The sequence below is a fragment of the Urocitellus parryii genome, chromosome 7, assembly GCF_045843805.1.
Source record: "Urocitellus parryii isolate mUroPar1 chromosome 7, mUroPar1.hap1, whole genome shotgun sequence".
In the NCBI taxonomy this organism is placed as follows: Eukaryota; Metazoa; Chordata; class Mammalia; order Rodentia; family Sciuridae; genus Urocitellus; species Urocitellus parryii.
This window is the reverse complement of record NC_135537.1, coordinates 160,388,904-160,412,052: the sequence shown is the minus strand read 5'-3', so window position 1 is coordinate 160,412,052 and position 23,149 is coordinate 160,388,904. Positions and strand designations below refer to the sequence as shown.

Genomic DNA, 23,149 nt, shown 5'->3' with positions numbered 1-23,149 from the left:
AACCAGTGCCAAGATCTAGAAAGCAAGTTAAACTTACAGGTGTCACAAAATTGAGAAGGGCTGTAAACAAAATGAGTGTTGGTTTTAAGGTTCAAAGAGATCTTTAAAAACTGGTAGATGTAATGCTTAAAAGCAGAAGGCTCTAAACCTAAATAAAAATTATGTGTGGTCCACTAATAGGGAATGGGATGGCTGAGCATTCTCTCTCAGGCTCACTGTATTGTCTATAAAACAGACAATGCCATCCTCATAGGATTTCTGTGATGCTCTGATAATTTACATGACAGCATTTGGCATAAGGCATGACATATAGTGGATCAATATACCAGGCATGGTTGTGGAAGCCACTTGGGAGGCTGAGGAAGGAGTATACAAGTTTAAGGCCAATCTCAGCAATTTATTTTTTTTTAAATTTATTTCTATTTATTTATTTATTTTAGTTTTTGATAGACCTTTATTTTATTTATTTATATGTGGTGTTAAGAATTGAACCCAGTGCTTCACACATGCCAGGCAAGTGTGCTACTGCTGAGCCCCAGCCCCAGCCCCAGCCCCAGTCTCAGCAATTTAGCAAGGACTTAGCAATTAAGTGAGACCCTGTCTCCAAATAAAATATAAAATGGGCCGAGGATGTGGTTCAGTGGTAAAGCACCTCTGAGTTCAATCCCCAGTACCAAAAAATAAAGAGAGTCCTTTGAGGAGAGGTCCATGGAGCCTGGTCCTGGGACCCACCCCAGTTTGAGATACCCCTAGCATGTATAAGGCCTTGGTTCCATACCCAGTCGACATGTAGCAGCCAACCTTCAGCACTTAGGTAGAAGCATGCTCATTTTAGCCCCCAGACTAGATTATCATCCTGCCTGAATTATTCCCCTGGTTGGTTTTTGTTTGTTTGTTTTTGTACTGGATGTTGAACCCAAGGGTACTTTACTACTTGAGCTACATCCCCAGCATTTAAAAAAATCTTTTTTTTGTAGTTGTAGATGGACAGAATGCCTTTATTTTATTTGCTTATTTTTATGTGGTGCTGAGGATAAAACCCAGTGCCTCACACATGCTAGGCAAGCGCTCTGCTGCTGAGTTACAGCCCATCCCCAGCCCTTTTTAAAATTTTTTTGAGAAAAGGTGTTGCTAAATTTCTGAGGCTGGCTTCAAACTTGGAATCCTCTTGCCTCAGCCTCTGGAGTAGCTGCGATTATAGGAGTAGGGCACTATACCTAGTACATTTTTTCCCTGTTCTTTTTTAAGTTGCTTCGGGCCCTGCTAAGTTGCTGAGGCTGGCTTTTGAACTCATGATCCTCCTGCCTCTACCTCCCGAGCTGCTGGGATTAGAGGCATGTCAGTTTTTCCCTTCTTGATCACAAGAGTATTATGAAGATTTCCGTTGATGCCTGTTGAATTCAGATGCGAGATGTTTGTGTTTTCCTGATGTGACTGTCCAAAACCCTATGAAAAGAAACTGAGATGTGTTCAGCATGTCTTGTTTTTTGCAACTCCATGCCTGTACCTGTGGTCATTCCTCCTTCCCTCAGTAACTACAGTGCTATTTAATCATTCAATAATTCAACTCTAGAATTCAGTAATTCTAGAAATATATCAAGGATCTGTCTGGGATGTTTCAGGATCTACATGTGCATTCTCGTGTACATTCTCACCAGGAGGGCTCCTGGTACAGTGAGCAGGACCTGCAGAACCACCCTGCCCTGCAGTGGCTTGGGACCTGGCGACCATTAAAGTCACTGGGGAGCCTCCTACCAGCCTATCACCCATCCTGGGCTCACCCTTCCTTTACCTTTCTCTAAGAATCCTTTCCCCATCTGGGAACGGTGGCATACACCTGTAATCCCAGTGGCTCAGGAGGCTGAGGCAGGAGGATCACTAGTTCAAAGCCATCCTCAGCAAAACCAAGGCATTAAGCAACTTAGTGAGACCCGTCTCTAAATAAAATACAAAAAAAGGGCTGGGGATGTAGCTCAGTGATGGAGTGCCCCTGAGTTCAATCCCTGGTATCAAAGAAAAGAAAAGAAAAAGAATCCTTTCCCCAAAGAGAGAAGCCAGAGAGGCCTGCCCAGAGGGAATGGCTCTGTTCTCTCCAGCCTTTGTCCTTTTCTTGCTAGATGCCCACTAGGGGCTCAAGCTCTGAGCCTTTTTGTCTTTTCAGCTCTCCCAAGTAATATTCCTCGTCTGTTTTTCCTGGCATCAGCTTTCCAAAGTTCTAGGATAGAAGCCTGACTTCCTGCCCAGGGTTCTTTTCCTTAGTGATTTATGAACTCAAGATGAACTAGATTCTTTTCCCCCAAACTCCTCATGTCTTAAATTTTTTTTTTATCTTGTTTTCCTTTTAAATTAGACTAAGTGCAGGGTAGAATCTCCTTTCACAATTTCCTCAACCTTCTTTATTTTCTTTTATTTAAAAAAAAGAACAATAGAGTATAGTTGTCCCTGAGTATCCACAGGGCATTTGGCTCCAGGACCTTATGCAGATACCAAAATCCACAGATATTCAAGCCCCTTACATAAAATGGCAGAGTGTTTTCATGTAGCATACACACATTCTCCTGTATACTTTAAATCATCTCTTGATTACTTGTAATACCTAAAACCACATAATTGTTACACTGTATTATTTGGGGAATAATGACAAGAAAATGTCTACACATATTCAGTATAGATACAGTATTTTTTCCTAACATTTTGATCTGTGGTTGATTGAATCTGTGGATACAGAAGGCCAGTTGTCTAATCACTGTGAGAAAATAGGGAAATACAGAACAAGGAGAAAAATTCTTTGTTAAGTAAAATTCTACCAAGCAATAACAACTTATAACATTTTATATATATACATATAAAAACACACATTTAGACAAAAATAGAATTTACTCTATTTACATTCTTCTCTGTATATTGTTATTAGCTTTACCTGTTCTTAGAGCCAATACCTACTGTCCAGTGTAAAAATATAAATTTATTTAAAGAAATTAACCATATGTGATATTCCTAGAACCCTCATGCCTTTGTGGTAAAGGCCGAGAATACAGCACCCATGAATTTGGAATGAAATAGGTGTGTCCTTCTTGTCAGAAACCCTGATCCAGCCTTGTACCCCGATCCATCCACCCGTGGGGCTGGTTTGGCATCTGCCTATAGCAGGAGTGAGAAGGAAGCCTGAGTTAGGGCCAGAAGATTGATTGGCTGGGGCTCCTCTGCCCACTATAGAGGGTTCCTGTGTAGCTTGGCAGAGCCAGTTGGGGATGGGGTGTGCCCAGACTAGTTACTGTCTAGAGTCTTCATGTTAAGGGGCCAGTGCACTGGAGGCAGGCCTGGCTCCTCACAGGCTTGCATAGTTGAGCCTGAGCAGAGATCATCTGCTAAAAGGTGTGGGGCTGTCATCCTGTGGCAGGGACATGTGGAGAGAGGCTGTTAACTCCTCTTGGAGAAGCAAGAATGAATAGAAGCAAAAAGAAAATCTGAGGCAGGGGGGCTTGGGTCCTTTTCCTAAGATGTCTTGTGTCTTACTTTGTCTCTTTCTTCCAGCAGATCCACAGATGAGCATGGCTGCCACTGCTGCAGTCAGTCCCAGTGACTACCTGCAGCCTGCTGCCGCCACCACCCAGGCGAGTGGGCTCTGAGGGCGGGGTTCTCAGCTGCTCGTGTGGGCTCATTGAAGCCAATGTTAACCACACTCAAAACCCTTTTCATTGTCACTTTCAACACTCTAAGACATAAGACCCAGGAAGGTTCACTTATCTACACTCTAAACTAAAAAGTCATGCCTCTTACCTAAGGTGCCACAGTTGGATCAGGGGGAAAGGCCAGGATTAAACTCAGTATTCTTTCCCTAGACACCACTGCCATAGATGAAACAGAGGCCCTTTTATTGCAGTTTCAAGAGAGCAGCCTTCCCTAGTCCATGACGTTGCATGTAGGAAGCACTAGAAAACACCAGTGGGTTTGTCCCTTTGCTGCCTGTCCTTTTCCCCTTCCTTCCTTTGTCAGTGGAACAGTCAGAGATTTCTCCTTCCCTATGATGGTGTGGTAGAACTCCTTCTGGGACTAAAGAGCGTCATTATCCCTGGTAAATGTGAGGCCAGCCCACACTGCTAGTTCACCGAACCCAGGGGCTGCTTCTAGGGAATTCCTGAGAAAGGACTGTCCTGCTTTTCCTTACTTGGTTGGCAGAAAAACCAGAGGGATGCTGGTGACACAGGCGGGGAAGAGCACACAGAGGGCTGCCACCTAGGAGGATCATGAAGGGCTAATGGGCAGCCAGCCCCAGGCTTCTTGTCTCACTCCTTTCCTCTGCTGGTTTTTGCAGGACTCCCAGCCATCTCCTTTGGCCCTGCTTGCTGCAACATGTAGCAAAATTGGCCCTCCAGCTGTTGAAGCTGCTGTGACACCTCCTGCTCCCCCCCAGCCAACGCCACGGAAACTGGTCCCTATCAAACCTGCCCCACTTCCTCTGAGTCCTGGCAAAAATAGCTTTGGCATCTTATCCTCCAAAGGAAATATACTTCAGATTCAGGGGTCACAACTGAGCACCTCCTATCCTGGAGGGCAGCTGGTATTCGCTATTCAGAACCCCACCATGATCAACAAAGGGAACCGGTCAAATGCCAATATCCAGTACCAGGCGGTTCCTCAGATTCAGGCAAGCAGTTCCCAGACCATCCAGGTGCAGCCCAATCTCACCAACCAGATCCAGATCATCCCAGGCACCAACCAGGCCATCATCACCCCTTCACCGTCCAGTCACAAGCCTGTCCCCATCAAGCCAGCCCCTGTCCAGAAGTCAAGTGCAACCACCACCCCTGTGCAGAGCGGGGCCAACGTGGTAAAGCTGACAGGTGGAGGTGGCAACGTGACACTCACCCTGCCCGTCAACAACCTTATGAACGCCAGTGACACTGGGGCAGCCACTCAGCTCCTCACTGAAAGCCCTCCCATCCCTCTGTCTAAGACTAACAAGAAAGCCAGGAAGAAGAGCCTTCCTGCCTCTCAGCCATCTGTGGCTATGGCTGAGCAGGTGGAGACGGTACTGATTGAGACCACGGCAGACAACATCATCCAGGCAGGAAACAACCTGCTGATTGTTCAGAGCCCTGGGGGTGGCCAGCCAGCTGTGGTCCAGCAGGTCCAGGTGGTGCCCCCCAAGACGGAGCAACAGCAGGTGGTGCAGATCCCCCAGCAGGCTCTGCGGGTAGTGCAGGCTGCATCTGCCACCCTTCCCACCGTCCCCCAGAAGCCCTCCCAGAACTTTCAGATCCAGACGGCTGAGTCAACACCTACTCAGGTACCATACACCCTCTGCCCTGCCTCCCTTTTCTGCTCTGGTTACCCTTCAGCTTGCTTTTGAAAGAGAGGTGGGTCATCTCCTGATTTGATCTGGGTGTTGGAGTCAATAGCATTTGGGGTGGGCAGGAAGTGGCCATTTCTGTCTGACAAACTTTCTTCAGATCTTGGACCAAGTACTGCTTATCTGTAGAAAGTAGATGAAATGTAGTTTTATTTTGATCCTTTTTCTTTTTTCTAATATCTTTATTTTATTTGTTTATGGTGCTGAGGATCGAACCCAGTGCCTCACAGGTGCTAGGCAAGCGCTCTACCACTTGAGCCACAACCCCAGCCCCCTGATCCTTTTTCTTTATGGGGAATATTTTTGGGGATGGGTAGGAGACAAATGTATATCTTTTAATAATAAAGCTGACTTCTTATTATAGAATTACATAGGACAGCAAAAATGAAAATTTCTAGTCAGAACCATAGAATTTGATATAAAGTAACAATGAGAAATGTGCTAATCACTGTTAATTATAAAAAATAATAAATAATAATAATAGGAGCAGTCTAGTTTCAGCAGGAACATTTAGGTTAAATTCATCTAGGATTTTGAATTCAACAAGCATGTTTTCTTCTTTTGCATTTATTATGGTTGTCTAAGCTGAGCGTGGAGGCATACTCCTACAATTCTAGCTACTTGGGGGCTGAGGCAGGAGAATCCAAAGTTGGAGGCCAGCCTCAACAACTGAACGAGATTTTGTCTCAAAATAAAAAAGGGCTAGGCATATCAGTGCACATGCCAGCCTCAGCAACTTATTGAGGCCCTAAGCAACTTAGGCCCCAAAAAGCTTAGCAAGACCCTCTCTCAGTGGCTCAGTGGTCAAGGACCCCTGGGTTTAAACCCCAGGACTACCAAGAAAAAAAAAAAGTGCTCAATTATTCCAAATCTCTTTGGCTCTGTGAGGCAAATTTTACTCTTTGTGCATGCTTCCAGAGATTGTGCCTGTGTTGCAGATGGAGAACTGGGAACTCAGAGATGTTAGAAAGTACCCAAAATTTCTTGAGGTGTGACAAGCACCAGGATTCAATTCAGAGTTTTCTGATCTTTTCTGTTCTTCTTTCTCCTTTTCATTTTTGTAGTACTGGGGATTGAACGTAGGAGTGCTCTATCACTGAGCTACATCCCTAGACCTTTTTTATATTTTATTTAGAAAAAGGGTCTCACTGAGTTGTTTAGGGCCTCACTAAGTTGCTGAAGTTGGCTTTGAACTTTCTGATCCTTCTGCCTCAGCCTCCTGAGGTGCTGGGATTACAGGCAAGTGCTACGCACCTGGGTCTAGATATTTTTATTTTTTATTTTGAGACAGGATCTCACTCAGTTGGTGAAGCTGTCTTTGAACTTGGCAGTCTTCCTGTCTCAGCCTCTCAAATAGCTGAGTATGGGCGTGCATCACCATGCCTGTCCTCATCTCAGATTTCTAACTTTTAACCCCACACTTTTCCACTCTCCACCTTGACTCTGTGTGGTAGGTGCTACCATTAAAATTGATGATGGATTGTTTTTTTTAATATAGAAAATTAGTTCCTGCCATTGAGGAATTTGTAATCCAGATACCTGTAGAGCTGGTCACAGTGGCACACACCTGTAATCTCAGCAGCTTGGGAGGCTGAGGCAGGAGGATTGCAAATTCAAAGCCAGCCTCAGCAACTTAGTGAGGCTCTAAGTGACTTAGCGAGACCCTGTCTCAAAAAAAAAGGGTGGTGGTGCTGAGGATGTGACTCAGTAGTTAAGCACCCCTAGACTCAATCCCTGGTACCAAAAAAATAAAAAATAAAATAAAAATGGCTATAGAGAGAGGACTACATTAGTGACAGTGTGATCTCCTGGGTAGAGAAGAAATGCCTTTGAATTTGAGCTGGGGACATGGAAGTCATACAAGAGGAAATCTGAGGCCTTCCTTAGAATTTCTATTTCCTTCTGGTGCATTATATATTGCCAGGTGATTTTTTAACACATTGTTTATTTCACAATATCTAAGATCCCATTATCAGAACTACTTTAAAGGTAAAGAACTGCTGGATGCACACCTGTAATCACAGATAATTGGGAAGCTGAGACAGGAGGATCATAAGTTTGAGGCCAGCGTAGGCAATCTCAAAAGATAAAAAGGACTCATGATATAGCTCAGTGACAGAGCACTCCTGGGTTTAATTCCTAATACTGCAAAAAACTGAAGCAATACCTGCTCAGGTGTGGTATGCACATCCTCGGCAGTCTCAGTCATCTTTTCTTCATCTTCAGACTGTTGGAGGCAGGACTTAAATCAGATCTTCCTGAGGAAATAATCATACACATGGAGAAAGATTTAGCTATAACAACATCTTTGTCATCATTATTACTTTTGGCACGAGGTCCTGAACCCAGGGGCACTGTCTACTGAGCTACATCCCTAGCCCTTTATGTTATTTTCATTTTGAGACAGGGTCTCACCAAGTTTCCCAGGCTGGCCTCCAACGCCCCAGGCCCTGTCAGTGATTGTTTCTGTCTTTGTTTTTCATGATCTTGACAAGGGCACTGGCCAAGTACCCTGTAGAAAGTCCCCTGTCTAAATTTGTCTGATGTTTTTATGATTATTAGACTGAAGTTTTGGGGTTTTGTAATGAATACCAGAGGCAAAATACCCATTTTATCACATTACAACAGGGGTACAGGATACCCCCTGTGATGTTAGCCCTTGTCCCTTGGTGAAGCTGCCAAAGGTGGTGTTCGCCAGCTGTCTTTGCAAGTTGTTACTTTTCCCTTTGTTCTTTGGAAATCAGTTGCTAAGTCTGAATTTGTCTCTTTTCCCCATTTATTTACTTATTCAATCATTTATTTATATCAATATGGACTCATATATATTTTATACTTTGGGTTATAAGCCAATACTACTTTTTTTGCTTAAATTGTTCCAGTTTTGGTCATTGGGAACTCTTTCATGCTGAATCCTGTATCCTTTGGACATGTTCTCATCCTTTTTTTAAGTATTCACACACCATAAAATCACCCTCTCAAAATGTCCAGTTGCATGGTCTTTAGTATATTTACAGAGTTGTGCAACCTTCATCACTAACTTCCCCATCACTTATCATCCCCCCCCCCTCAGCCTCTGACATCCACTAGTCTATTTCCTGCCTGTGCATTGCCTATTCTGGACATTTCACATGAATGGATTCTACAACAGAAGGTCTTTTGTGACTGGTTTCTTTCACTTAACATAATCTCCAGGTTCATCCACACTGGAGCATCAGGACTTCATTCCTTGATCTTCCCAGCTCCAGCCTAAGAATCAACATTTCTCTTAGGAGTCCAGGTTCCTCTTCTGGAGGATGTGACAACATTTTTTTAATTCTCTCATTCTCCATCCCATTTATATGTTTTATTCAATGGGTTATAATACATTAATGTAACTATTTCAATGTTTAAATTGTCCCAGATTTGGTCAGTGGGGCCCCTCATGCTGGCTTTTCACCCATCCTCACCATGCTGTGGGCATTTCCCAACTTCCCAGCACAAGTGTCCTGATCTCTTCTTGTACCTTCCCTGCCCCAACCTGGAATTAACTCTTTCTCTGGGGAGTTCTCATTCCCTTTATTTATTTATTAAATTAAAAAAAATTTTTTTTGGTTGTGGATGAACACAATACCTTTATTTTTTATGTGGTACTGAGGATCAAACCCAGTGCCTCACACATGCTAGGCAGGCGCTCTACCACTGAGCTACAATGGCAGCTTCTCCCATTCCCTTTAGTGGAGCATTGATTTAGAAGCTAGGGCTTGGGTGCTGGCATGAGCTTATTGCTACAAAGGTGTTGCTTAGTGGACACAACTAGGAAGTACACATCAATAGACATGTCTACAGACATAGATAATGTCTAAAAATATATATATATATATACACACACACACACACACACACACTTTTTTAAATCTTTGCCAGTCTGGATTGGAGAAAGATTATTTCTTATTTTCATGTCTCTTGAGGACTAACATGAATCTGTTTTTCTTTGTCTGGTGGTCACTGTCTTCTAATTTCTCCAACTCTGAGATTTGGCAGTGACATTTTTCTGTGTTAACACAGTAAATTAAAAGTTTGGTTTCAAATCATTAGCCAGCCTTGCTAGCTTAATACAAGGAGCCCCTTGTTGAACACCAACAGTGTATAAATGTAGGTTTGGGCTGTTGGAAGAGAGACTTGGGCTGATAGAGAGGCACTGCCTGTTCTTACTTGGGCAAGGAGATACGAAGGTGCAGGAGCCCTCTCTCCCAGAGCACTTACTTTTCTCTTTGGCCCCCCAGGTCTACATCCGCACACCTTCCGGTGAAGTACAGACAGTCCTTGTCCAGGACAGCCCCCCAGCTACAGCTGCAACCACCTCAACCACCACGTGTAGCAGCCCTGCACCCCGGGCTCCCCATCTGAGTGGGACCAGCAAAAAGCACTCAGCTGCAATTCTCCGAAAAGAGCGCCCCCTGCCAAAGATTGCACCTGCCGGGAGCATCATCAGCCTGAATGCTGCACAGCTGGCTGCGGCTGCCCAGGCCATGCAGACCATCAACATCAATGGAGTCCAGGTCCAGGGCGTACCTGTCACCATCACCAACACTGGCGGTGAGGAAACAGCCTGCAGCCAGGTGGTTGGCAACAAGGCCTGTGTGCCCAGCATGTGGGAAGGAGGCCAGCCAGGGATTCCCAGTAGCAGCAGTGGGATACTGCCCATTCTTTGCCTGGTCCTCTGCAGCCTAAGAGCACACCCATGTGTATCTTCCCAGTTGGTTCTTAGACTAGAGCTATGAGATAGAGTAAATCACACAGTCTCCATCTGACAGCTGCAGACCTTGAATCTGATGGAAAATTTCCTAGGGTACCCAGATTAATTTGATACAAACTGAGGACATATGTTCAGGGGAGATTCTGAGTAAAGGAAGTCAAAGGCTTCTTAGAAAGGCTGGCATTGAAGTTGAGGGCGAGAAAGGAACCCTGGATGGTGAGAAAGCTTGTGCTACACTTTAGGTCACTGGTGGTATGTATGCTGAGAAAGTAGCCTCAGAAATAATCACAGGAAGAATTGAAGCTACCTAGCAAAAGTGCTTCTTTGCATCCTATATCTGGTTGAAGGGAAAACTGGAAGGTAGCAGGAGCTCTGAATCTCCTCTCTTCATCATCTTCTTGTGGGGGATGCTAAGTATTGAACCCAGGGGCACTCTACCACTGAGCTACATTCCCAGCTTTTTATTATTCTTTTAAATGTTTGAGACAGGGTCTAAATTAAATTAGGCCAGCTGTCCTCAACCTTGTGATCCTCCTGCCTCAGCCTCCCAAATAGCTGGGATTACAGATGTGCACCACTATTCCTGGCTCACCTCTTCATCCTTATTGAATTTACAGCACTTTATGCATTTGGTTTTCCCATTTGAGGGAACCCCAAAAGAGAAGACAAGGTATCCTAGAGGACTTGATTTTTCCCAGAGCCCATAGAACTATCTTCTCTTACTAACAAAAGTCCCTAGAGACTTTTATCCTAAAAGTAGAGTCAACAAGGGCCTAAGGTAGAGGAAATTCAGGAAGAATGCTCCAAGACAATGCCAGGTATGACCCTTTGTAACTGGAATCATGTAGGTGATGTCTTTAACTTTTTTTTTGGTTGCACATGGGATTGAACCCAGTGGAGCTTTATCTTAAATTTTGAGACAGGGTCTCACTAAGTTGCTGAGGCTGGCCTCAAACTTGGCAACCTCCTGCCTCAGTCTCCCAAGTGGCTGGGATTATGCACCTGCTCCATCCACCTGGTTCATGTAGGCAACATCTTAAAGTGCATTTTGAGTTTGGTACAATGGCATATGCCTGCAGTTCTAGCTACTCTAAGACTGAGGTAGAAAGATTTCAAATTTGAGACCAGCCTGGGCAACTTACATCTTGTCTCAAAATTTAAAAGGGCTGGAATGCTAGGTGTGGTGGCACAAACCAGTAATCCCAGCAGCTCAGGAGGTTGAGGCAGGAGTATCACAAGTTCAAAAACAGCCTCAACAACTTAGTGAGGCACTGTCTCAAAAAAATAAATAAATAAATACACACACACACACACACACACACAAATAAAGGGCTTGGATGTGGCTAGTGGTTAAGCACCCCTGGGTTTAACCCTGGTACCAAGAAAAATTTTTAAATTTTTTTAGGCTGGGCTGGGGTGTAGCTCAGTGGTAAAACTCTTGCTCAGCATGTGTGACATACAGGGTTTAATCCATAGTAATGCAAAAAATAAATACACATAAAAATAAAATAATAAGAAAATAAAAATATGAGGTGAGTAGAGGGGAGATAAAATAAAATGAATGAAGTATGATGGTTCAGGGCATTGACTCTGAACGTGGGTTCACATCCGGTTCTACCATCTATTAGCCATGTGACCTTGATATGTTATTTAATTTGGTCTCCTCTAAATTGAGGATAATACTATCTGTTATAAGTTTATCTGAGGTCTCTAACAGGTTCTCAAAAATAGCAGCTGCAGTGATTATCCTTTTTGTGCAGAAAGGAAGAATTTTTGACTCAAGGTTTCAGGCTTTCTCTCTGTGAACTGTGGCCTTCTCTTTACCACAGGGCAGCAACAGCTGACGGTGCAGAATGTTTCTGGAAACAACCTGACCATCAGTGGGCTAAGCCCCACCCAGATACAGCTGCAGATGGAGCAGGCCCTGGCCGGAGAGGCCCAGCCTGGGGAGAAGCGGCGCCGCATGGCCTGCACATGTCCCAACTGCAAGGATGGGGAGAAGAGGTAATCCAAGGGTTTGGCCACACCAGCATCCTGGCATGTGCCCTGTTCCCCAAGCCCCTCCAGGGGTGCCCAGGGCTTACACTTAGTTTGTCTTTTTTCCCCCAGTACTGAGTATTGAACCAAGGGGATTTTACCACTGAGCTACACCTTTAGCATTATTTTTTTTGTTTGTTTTTGTCTTTTCTGTGCCTACAACCTTGCTCTATCTTATTTCTGTCCACCTCCTTCCCTTCTTCCCATTCCCTCCACCCCACCCTTAATCCAATTCTCAGGTCTGGAGAGCAAGGCAAAAAGAAGCACGTGTGCCACATCCCAGACTGCGGCAAGACTTTCCGGAAGACGTCCTTGCTGCGGGCCCATGTGCGCCTGCACACCGGGGAGCGGCCGTTCGTCTGTAACTGGTTCTTCTGTGGAAAGAGGTTCACGCGGAGTGACGAGCTCCAGCGGCACGCTCGCACCCACACAGGTCAGCTCCCGCCTCCCTTCAGCCCTGCTCTGCTGCCCTCAGTGCACTAGCACCCTGGCCTGTCAGGAGCTGCCACATTGAACAAGAGCTACTGACTGTCCAGAGGTTACCCCAGAAATTCTTTCCGGCCATTCCTTAATCACAGTGTTCCTCCAGAGTGGTATCATTGCATTACATGACCCCAGTGACCTCTGCCACGTCTGCATAAAAGCACTTAGTGTGCCACACTCTCAGAAGACATTACAGATTACCTGAGTTAATCCCGGTGAGGACACTCTGGGAGGTATTTTGATAATGTCCATCTTACTGAGGTGTGGAGAGGCGGCCAGGTCACCTAGCTAATGACAGGCAGAGCCAGGTTCAAACCCAGGCTCTCTGGCTCCTAAGTCCATTTCTTTCTCTTTCTTTCTTTCTTTTTTTTTTTAAATTTTTTTTATAGTTGTAGATGGACAGAATGCCTTTATTTTATTTGTTTCTTTTTATGTGGTGCTGAGATTGAGCCCATGCCTGAAGATTGAACACATGCTAGGCAAGCTCTGCCTCTGAGCTACAGCCCCAGCTCCCAGGTCCATTTCTTAATCACTATTCCATGCTGTCTTCCTGTTGTTTTTACATAATGATTTTCCTTAAATTGTTTATCTGTTTTACTCATTTATTTCCCAAGCAATATTGTTTTTTCTATTGTAGGTTTGATATCACATATTTGAATGTACTGGCAAATAATGCAAAACTATTAGAAAAATGCTATAGTGAATGCCCCAGTGAGCAGACAGACCCCTTGTACTGGGACTGGGTAGGGGACTTGTGACCCAAAGCTCCTGGCCAGGGTGGTGGGACAGACGCAGAAGAGTAAACACTTCACTGAACAGTGGCTGATCTGGCCGGGGTTAGTGTGCTTCAGGTCAGTAAGTGCTCAGGGCTGGTGAGGTCAGAGTGGAGTGGGGCCTTCCTGTGAGGGAAGGTGTTGGTGCAGGTGTAAAGCCCAAGGAACACAGATCAGAACAAAGCAGCAGGCAGTCCCACAAGAGAAGACTGCAGGGGCTCAGGGTGAATGTCTTGAGCAAAGACGAGGAGGAGAACATAGCAGACTGGAGAGGTCAGATGGGGCAGGGAAGTGAGGACGGATCAGAGTGTAGAGCAGCAGATGGCAGGGAGGAAATGTCTGAGCAAGAGGTGGACAGAACATGGCAAAGAGGCCATGACAGCTTTAACAGGGGCCCCTCACGTACTCCCTTCTTTTTGGGGTACCACAGTGTTTGCACATGGGCTCCACATGTGATGAACATCTCCTCTTCCAGGGGACAAACGCTTCGAGTGTGCCCAGTGTCAGAAGCGCTTCATGAGAAGTGACCACCTCACCAAGCATTATAAGACCCACCTGGTCACGAAGAACTTATAAGGCCAACTGAGACAGGAGGACCTGAAGACGCAACTCCCCCATCTGTCCTGCCTGGGCCCCTAGTGAACAGGTGCCCACAGCTGCCCTCAGCCCCGCTGCTGTTCTGTGGCTGTGTCCCCACAGGAAGGGGCTCTGCTCCCTGTGCTCTCCTTCTGAAGCCCCTTGGCTCCGCCCTGGCCCTTCCTTCCCACCAGGAGCTCCCGTCCTGCCCAGACCATGGACACTGGCCATGCCCAATGAGACGTTCTGAACCAGGACGCGTGGGAACCCTTATTTCCAAAGGAAAAACGCATTTCACTCCGTCGAGGAGCAAAGTGAGCCCGCCCCTGCCCTGTTCCCTGCCTCCAACACTCCCAACACTGCCGGAGTCCCACCGTGCCATGCCCCCCAATTCCTGTGCCTCCTTGCCCCCACCCACCCACTAGGGATGCCCTGGTGCCTGGCACCCAGCCTCCCACTGGCACCCACCTCTGCAGAGGCTCAGGAGCCACCTCCACTCCACTGCCCAGCCCTGCCACAGCTCTCCTCCAGACATTCCAACTTCCCATTCAAACGTCAGACACCCGTGGACTCCTCCCTGCACCCCTTTTTCTATGGAGAACGTTGCCTTATATTCTCTACTTCAGATGATGAACACTGTGTATTGTGTGTGCTTTAAGGACGTTTTATTTAATTGCTCCCTTCTTCCTTTCCTTCGTAACCACCTCCCCCATGCCTGCTTTCAGTTTAGGGTTTTGGGGGGCAATGATGAGCATATGAATTTTTTTCTCACTCTAGCAATTCTCTTTTCTAAGTGACACAGCATTTCAACTCAAAAACACCTCCATCCTGAACCTCCTCCCTCCCCCTCATCTCACCTGCCCCACTCAAGCTCAACTGTGTACAGTGTATATTGTATAATAGACGATTGTGTCTACTACATGTTTTAAAAAACATATTGCTTGTTATTTTTGAGGCTTTTAAATTAAACAAAAATCCAACTTTATTTTTAGTTGTAACTGCTTGAGGTATGTTTTATGAATTAAGTGACAGATTTGTTATCCTTTATTAACAATGTACTTTGTTGGTCAGTGCTGGGCTGACAAAAATTTTTTCTTGCTAATAAATTTAGTTGCCTGAGGCAAAATCTGCACCTTGGCAGTTTGGCTTCCTTTCTGTTTTACCTTGGAGGGCTCAGAGAAGGACTCCAGAGGAGGGAGCCTTTGTCTCTCAGAGCGATCCACACCAGGACCAAGATAGGACCCTGCCCAGGGGCTGCAGCCATATGTGCTTCACGGAGAAGTCCCCAGAGCGTCTCCAGGGACCTTCAGAGGCCAGGGCCCACCTAGTGTTTGTTTGTTTGTTTTTCCCACAAGCCAGTATTGCTTTTGCCACAGAGCAGGTGCCACAGGGACAAGTTACAGCAGGCACTCCCTCAGCCAGCAAGCTGACTCCCCCTCAACTCCCAGGCCCTGGAGGGGAGGGCTTTGGCCTCATAGCCCATAATAAGTTTAGGGAGAAGAGCCAAGGGACTTTGGCTCAGCCACTTCCAAAAGGCTAGAGGCCTGTGAGCCCAGCTTTTACTAAAAGGACCCTGGCTGGCCAGGTTCTGTTTTTCTTCTGTCCCCTTGTCCAGCATCTCAGGGAGGACAGTCAGTTGATGGACACCTTTTGGTTTCAGCAAGGTTTTACAGATCTGAAATTTTGGTGGGGAATTTTTTTTTTTTTTTTTTGAGGGGGAGGCAGGAAGTCCAGGGTTGTGGTATTATGCAGGTAAAGGTCAGAGCTGATATTTAAGCCTCTTTGGGGCCTGAAAAGCAGAGCATCTGGGGCTGAAGGGAAAGGCGAATCATCTCCAGCACGCAGAGAACAGAATGTGCTTTTTACTCACCCTCAGGACAGCCAGGGTGGCGGTCCTGGTCAGGAGTGGTGAGGCTCATTCTCACTGCCCTGTCCTCTTGCCTTTGTTGCCAGCTACCTGCATTGCTACAAAACAGCTTTTCTTTTAGTGCCAGTTGACCTGCACAGGACTAAAAAAATAAAAAGGACAAGGATCTTAGATGGATCCAGGTTCTCTGTCTTTGCTCACTTGTCAGCAGGCAGGGAGACCCTTCCCGTTACATTCAATTCTCTGGGCAAAATACTAGACCAGCAGCTGAATGGACCCTGGCAGAGAACCTCTTCCTCAGTCCATCAGCCCTGCATCTCATTGCTGCTCTGACAGCCAGGGGAAGGCGTGAGGTACACTTACCTATTCCCTATGTGTGGGTGGCACAGCTGGAAAACTGCCTTGCATGCTCTGAATGAGGGGTTGGTGGAGAGAAGGGATGTATTAACCAACTGGCTCCTTTCTGCCACACGTTCTTGATTTTGCTCTTAGGCACAAAGAATTACTGTTCCTGGGAGTGGATTCCAAGGCTGGTGCCTTATGCTTTCAGTGAAGAAACTGACCTGACACCTTGGCATCCTTTGGAGATGAGCTGTCATCTAGGAGCTCTCCCCACCTCCCTCCCTCCCTTGAAGGCTGATTCCTTCCTACCCTACCTCATTCCAGTCTCTTCTAGTCAGACCTTCCTCCTGGGGCATTCTTCAGCCCCCCCCCCAGGCCGTTGGGGTGGGGGGCTTCTTCTCTAGCTGTCACGTGTTTCAATTAAACACTAGCCCATTGCACTCAGTGGCTTCGGGACCAAAAGGAAACCATTTTCAACTGTAAGGAAAACAGAGCAAGCACCATGGCAAATGAAATATTGGGGAGTACATGACTATGACACTGGGACACACAGGGCTGGGGATGTAGCTCAGTAGCAGAGTGCCTGCCTAGCACATCCAGGGCCCTGGGTTTGATTCCCAGCACTGAAACAAAAACCCAAAACTGGGACACACACTCCACCAACTGGGTGTCCCTACTTGGCTTTGGCCAGTTGGTGCTGTGCAAGAATGCCAGTCTGTTGACTTTTGTAAAAGAAGCTAGAAATGTGGAGTGCTATGGTTTGGATCCTGCACATCTCAAAAGGTCCATGTGTTTAAAGCCTGGTCCAGCCTGTGGTGCCATTGGGAGGTGTGGACCTGGAGGAGGTCAGCTCATTGGTGCATGGCCTTGAAGGGAATATTGGCACTCCAGCCCCTCCTCTTCCTGCCTTTCCTTCCTAGCCACATGAAGTAAGCAGCTTCATCATGCATTTCCACCATGATCTACTGCCTCCCCACAGGCCGAAAAGCCAACCAACCATGGGCTGAAACCTCCAAAACTAAGCTGAAATATAAACCTCTCCTTTTTCTTTCTTCCCAACTCCCAGTACTGGGGACCGAACCCAAGGGCACTCTACACCACTGAGTTGAAATCCTAGCCCCCCCCACCTTTTTTTTTTTTTTTTTGGTGCTGGGGATTGAACTCAGGAGTGCTTTATCACTAAGCTACCTTCCCAGTCCTTTTTATTTTATTTTATTTTATTTTTTTGACACAGGGTCTTATTAAGTTGCTAAAGCTAGCCTCAAACCTGCAATCCTCCTGCCTCAGCCTCCCATCTGCAACAACCTTCCTCTTATCTCAGGCATTCTATCAGGTGCAATATTGGAAAGCTGACTTAAAACACAGTGTTTTGTGTCAAGTCTCCAAATCTTTAAATGTTGGCTCAATTGTTTAAAAATACAGCAGGAAGGCTGGAGTTGTGGCTTGGTGGTAGAGAACTTGCCTAGCATGTGTGAGGTATGGGTTCAATCCTCAGCACCACATATAAATAAAGGTCCATCAAAGTCTAAAAAAATATTTAAAAAAGAATACGGCAGGAGCTAGGCACAGTAGTAATGCCTATAATCCCAGGACTCAGAAGGCTGAGACAGGAGGATGGCAAATTTGAGGCCAATCTTAGTAATATAGTGAGAAATACAATTAAAAGGACTCAAAATAAAAAGACTGAGTAGGGATAGAGCTCAGGAGTACAGTACTCCTGGGTTCAATCCCCAGTACGGCAAAAAAAAAATCATGGACTGGTGAGGTCATAGCAAGGGGACACCCTGGTCTCCCCAGGGATGGACAAGATTTGAGTTCAGGAAACAGTCCTATTTCAGATCCTAATAGAAACACACACACACATACACACACAGAGTCAGGCTAGTAGCATCTTCCTTAACCACAGGCAAAATGGAATATGGCAGAGGCTTTGCAGTCTACACAGTCCTGCAAACTACCCCCACCCAAGGCCGATCCGACCTTCAGTTCTGTCTCCAATCAGATTTGCTGTATCATTCCCAGAGTGATGTGGACCCCTCTCTCTCCACACTCATACCCATTCTTTTTTCTTTTGGGTACCAGGAATTGAACGCAGGGCGCTCAGCCACTGAGCCACATCCCAAGCAGGGATTAGAAACAGGTCTCACTGAGTTGCTTAGGGCCTTGCTAAGTTGCTGAGGCTGAGCCTTGAACTCACGATCCTCCTACCTCAACCTCTGGGATTAGAGTTGTGAGCCACCTTGCCAGCTCCATACCCATTCTTAAGTGTGTGTGTCAGGGGATGTAGACAACAGAGCTCAAAGACTGACTGAGACCTAGAGACTAAGAGGACAAGACCACCAAATGCAATGTGAGGACAGACTGGATCTCAGAACAGGAAAAGGACTTTAGTTAGGGGTGGGGGCAAAATTCAAATAAAGCCTATGAATCACTGTTAATCTCTTGTTTTTGGTAACTGTGCTATGGTTAGTAAGCTCTTTACTTTAGAAGAAGCTGGGTGAAGGGTATATGGAAAATCTTTGTACTATATGTGTAACTTTTCAGTAAATCTAAAATTGCCTCAAACATTTTAAAAATTAAAAAAAAAATTTTTTTTACTTAAGTCAAGAAATGGAGTACAGCCAGGCACAGTGGTGTGTCCTGTAATCTCAATGACTTGGAAAGCTGAGGCAAGAAGATTGTGAGTTTGAGGCCTGCCTCAACAAGGCCCTAAGCAACTTAGAGAGACCCTATCTCAAAATAAAAAATAAAACGGGCCAGGTGTGGTTCACCTAAAACTAAAATATGTTAAAAAAAAAAAAAAAAGGGTCACACACCTGTAATCCCAGCAACTCAGGAGGCTGAGGCAGGAGGATCACAAGTTCAAAGCCAGCCTCAGCAACTTAGAGAGGCCCTAAGCAACTTAGTGAGCCTGACTCAATATAAAAAAAAAACTTTAAAAGGGCTGGAGATGTGGCTCAGTGGTTAGGTGCCCCTGGGTTAAATCCCTAGCACCAAAAGTAACTAAACAAATGAATAAATAAATAAATAAAAATAAAAAATAAAAAGGGCTGGAGATGTGGCCCAAGGGTTAAGTACCCTGAGTTCAATCCCTGACAGCACCACCCCCCCCCCAAAAAAAAGGAAAGAAAGAAATGGAATGCAACATACAAGTGAAAATCAAAGCAGATGGAACATGCAACCAGTTTCACAGTCAGAGCGGTCAACACTCCCTATGGAGAGTGGGCTAGTGTAATGGGCGACTAGGATCCAGAGATTCTGGAAACTGAGGTATGGGCACCTGCTATGGGCAGCCCACCTTCATGCTGCCCCTTGCCCCAGCCCTCACGAGGAGCCACCAGTAGCATCTCAGGCCCCCCTGGATCCATCAGGGGGCTTATAACTAATGTAACATAGATTCTAGGGACCCTAATTTGGGGTGAGATCTTACTTAGTTCAGAGACAATATATGATTTGACCAAAGTCTTTGGGGCTGAGGTGAAGCCACACATGTCTGGCATGTGTGAAGCTCTGGGTTTGATCCTCAGCATCACATACAAATAAATAAATAAAATAAAGGTATTGTATCCATCTGTCCATCTACGACTAAAAAACTAAATTAATTAATTGAAAATAAAAAGAAAGAGCCAGGTGCAGTGGCCCACATCTGTAATCCTAATGGCTCGGGAGGCTGAGGCAGGAGGATCACGAGTTCAAAGCCAGCCTCAGCAAAGGTGTGGTGCAAAAGTAACTCAGTGAGACCCTGTCTCTAAATAAAATACAAAATAGGGCTGGGGGCTGGCTCAGTGGTCAAGAACTCCTGAATTCAATCACTAGTATCTTCCTGCCCACCTCGCCCGGAAAATGCAAATCATAACAACTTGGAAAACCCTTTTAGTCCTGGATATGTCTACTGTGACAATTAAGACACTGTCTTGAATGCTCAAAAAAAAAAAAAAAATACAGGATAAATATATGTGGTTTTCTAAGAAACAAATTAAAAAAGGAAGGAAGGAAGGAAGCAGAGTAATCTCAGGACAGGTGACAGTTGGGTTTCCTAGGTGAACAGGCACTCGGGGAGTAGAAGAGGTAAGAGGTGCTGGGAAGAGGAATCAATGAATAGAGCCATGGATAAGAAAAAAGCAAACCACGGTGGGCTACCACAGGCACTCAGGGCTTGGAGAGGGGGATTAGAAACCTGCTCACAGAGATCTTGGGCCAAGAGGAAATGAGAACTGACACAGGGCAGGCCAAGTGCCAAGAGAGACCAGGATTTCCCAAAGGAAAAGCCGCCAGGTCCCATCTTCTGGGCCTGCCTGAAAACCCACCTCGTGGTCTCCATCTACTGCCTGTGGCCCCCACTAATTACCAAAGCAGCTGGTCCAGGGGCTGAAACTGACATAATTCACTAGGCCTTTGAAAGCTTAACATCCCTCCCATCAACGAACACGTTCTCCTGTTTGTTGCTGCCTAGTCCCCAACTGTACAGAGAGGCTTAACAAGAGCAATTTATGCATAATCGTTACAGATCAGCATTTCCTGAGCACACCCTATTGGCTGGGATTTTGAGAAAGAGCCAGAGAAAGTAAGAGATGTGATCTCCCCAGTGAAGCAGCTCCCACTCTGATCCCTAATATCAGTCACACGAATGAACACTACAGAATGGATGTGGGAGGCAATCTGGGAGCACATGGAGGGTTAACCACCAAGTACCACAGGCAGGGCCTGGATAAGGCTCAGCCTCCTCTCATCTCACAGCGGGCTTCAGAGGACCCAGCCCCCTCTGAGTTCTTGATAACCTACTCAGAGCTCAGGCACCGGCTGGCAAGGAACCAAGCACCCACCATTCTGTGTGTCCTGGTGTCCCTACCTCCAGGCTCCAAGGTAAGTTCACCGCAAGGGTAAGAAATATCCTGAGCCCCGGGCCTCCTACCCTGTGCTGGTCATAGGGCTCCTGCTGGCAAGTTGAGTCTCTATTTCATCATTACAGTTTGGACCTCTCCCCTTCCCCACAGTGTTTAACATTCCCACGTCCTCTCCCTTCTTCTCAGACATTCTCATCTTCCCTATAGCTTCAAGTGTCACCTCAGAGGCTCATGATGCCTAAATCGGTCCAGTTTCATGAAGTGATGGCTTCTTCATGAACAAAAACTTTTGCTCTCTTAGACACGAAGTAGCTGCTCATTTAAAGATTTACCTCTTGCCTCCTGGTTCCTGACTGTAACTTCTCACCTCTGCCCTTCACAAGGCTATATTTCTTCAGCAAACATCTCATTAGTCCCTGTATCTCCACTTGTGACATAGTGCCTGACCTCTTCTCCCCTAAGCTCCGGACTCTACTATCTAACCTAATCAAACATGGGTGACTCTCAACAGATATGATAAGGAATTCATCTTTCCCCACAAACTCCCTTCTCCAACACGACCCAATGAATTAGCAGCACCACCCATGTTGCCAAAAAACAGTGAATGATCTCTCCTCTCCACACTCCCTCCCAACATTCATGCATCAGCCATGCCCGCCCCAGTGTCCACCTCAACAACACTGGGCAGCATCTCCTTGTCACCAGTCTTACCCTGCCTTGTCAATTATCCACTTGGTCACCAGAGGCAGGTTCCAAAACATAAATCCAATCAATAAAATAAAACGGAAACCTAGTAATCCCATCAGATAAGTAGAGAAAAACATGGTTTAAGAAAATAAATGCAAAAGCATTAGAAAAAAACAGGCAAGGCATAGTTCCCAACACACAGACTTTTTTGTTTCATATTGAGAAACCAGTATTACTCTCTGTATAATGAAATTTTATTTTCTATTCACTTCAGCCTTTCACAAGAAAAGATTAATAATACCACAAAGTGTGGGGATATGGCAAAGTGTTAAAGAAAATGCAGTACCAGCCTGGCATGTGTGCATGCCCATAACCCCAGCAACTCAAGGGGCTGAGAGGTAGGAGGATTAAAAGCTCAAGGCCAGCCTGGGCAAGTTGATGAGACCCCGGCTCAAAATAAAAAGAGCTGGGGATGTAGCTCGGTGGTAGAACAAGTGCTCTTGGGTTCAATAACTAGTACCAAAAAAAAAAAAAAAAAAAGAAAGAAGAAGAGAAAAAGCAGCACCAATAAAAAATTCATTTCTCCCACTCAGAAAACCCTTGCCAGGGGTTGCATAAGTAGCAGTCACAGCCAGCAGCCAGGCTGCTGAGTGATCCAGACACCAAATCCAACTAAACAGAAAAGCACAACACAAGCCTACTTATTATCTTCAAGACAAAGGGGGAAAATTTTTTAAAAAAAGGAATGAGCCGTGAATTTCCTCGATAATTGTCAAGGAAGAGAGAGGCTGTCAGAATCTAGCCCTTTTTTCTCTCCATCTGGTCTTAAATAATAAATAATCCGAATTAGACTCTGGTTCAATATAGAATCATTGTGTATTAAAAGCATGGCTCATGATGGGCATGGTGGCACATGCCTATAATTCAAGGCCTGCTTCGGCAATTTAGCCAAACTTTTATCAAAAAATAAAAAGGGTTGGGAATGTACCTCAGTGGTAGAGCACCCCTAGGTTTCATTTCCAGTGCAGAAAAAAAAAAAAGCCTGGCCCTCACCACTTTCGTGGGGAGTCTTCCAGCACCCAACACAGGGCTCTGCCGGCTCATTTGGCTTGTTTCTGACTGCCAGGCTCCAGCAGCAGTCCTCCCTTTCCCCAGGTGTCATGCCTTTACTCACCATCTTCCCTCTTCCTGAATGCCTGTCTCATTGTCCATCTGGCAAACACTTGTTAAGACAAATCCAACATCTGCTCGCTTTATGAGGCTTCTGGACTGTCTGTCCCCTTGTTTTGCTTCCCTTTATCTTATGGAAACATCTGTTAAATACCTGCAACTATTCTGCTGTTCAGGGAATTAAACTCTGAGCTACGTCTCCTGGCCCCTCCTATTTTTTATTTTGAGACAGGGTCTTGCTCAACTGCCCAGACTGGCCTTGAACTTGCAATCCTCCTGCTT

General features: G+C 45.7%; 1 protein-coding gene and 1 long non-coding RNA gene across 6 annotated transcripts in view; one reads left to right on the top strand and one right to left on the bottom strand.

Annotated features, from left to right (window-relative positions):
- The window catches only part of Sp2 (Sp2 transcription factor), a 29,458-nt gene extending 14,516 nt beyond the window's left edge, over positions 1–14,942 (top strand). For 2 of the 4 annotated variants that reach the window (XM_026386738.2, XM_026386737.2), the window contains exons 2-7: positions 3,535–3,614; positions 4,316–5,290; positions 9,616–9,928; positions 11,918–12,092; positions 12,365–12,558; positions 13,857–14,942. In XM_026386738.2, the coding sequence (XP_026242523.1) occupies positions 3,535–3,614; positions 4,316–5,290; positions 9,616–9,928; positions 11,918–12,092; positions 12,365–12,558; positions 13,857–13,957 (1,838 nt within the window). In that variant the 3' untranslated portion in view covers positions 13,958–14,942. The remainder of the gene's footprint in view (positions 1–3,534; positions 3,615–4,315; positions 5,291–9,615; positions 9,929–11,917; positions 12,093–12,364; positions 12,559–13,856) is intronic. The other 2 variants (XM_026386739.2, XM_077800379.1) reach the window with 1 other exon arrangement.
- The window catches only part of LOC113181283 (uncharacterized), a 37,057-nt gene that overhangs the window by 12,479 nt on the left and 1,429 nt on the right, over positions 1–23,149 (bottom strand). For both annotated transcript variants that reach the window (XR_003300582.2, XR_003300581.2), the window contains exon 2: positions 7,521–7,611. This is a non-coding gene — a long non-coding RNA (uncharacterized LOC113181283). The remainder of the gene's footprint in view (positions 1–7,520; positions 7,612–23,149) is intronic.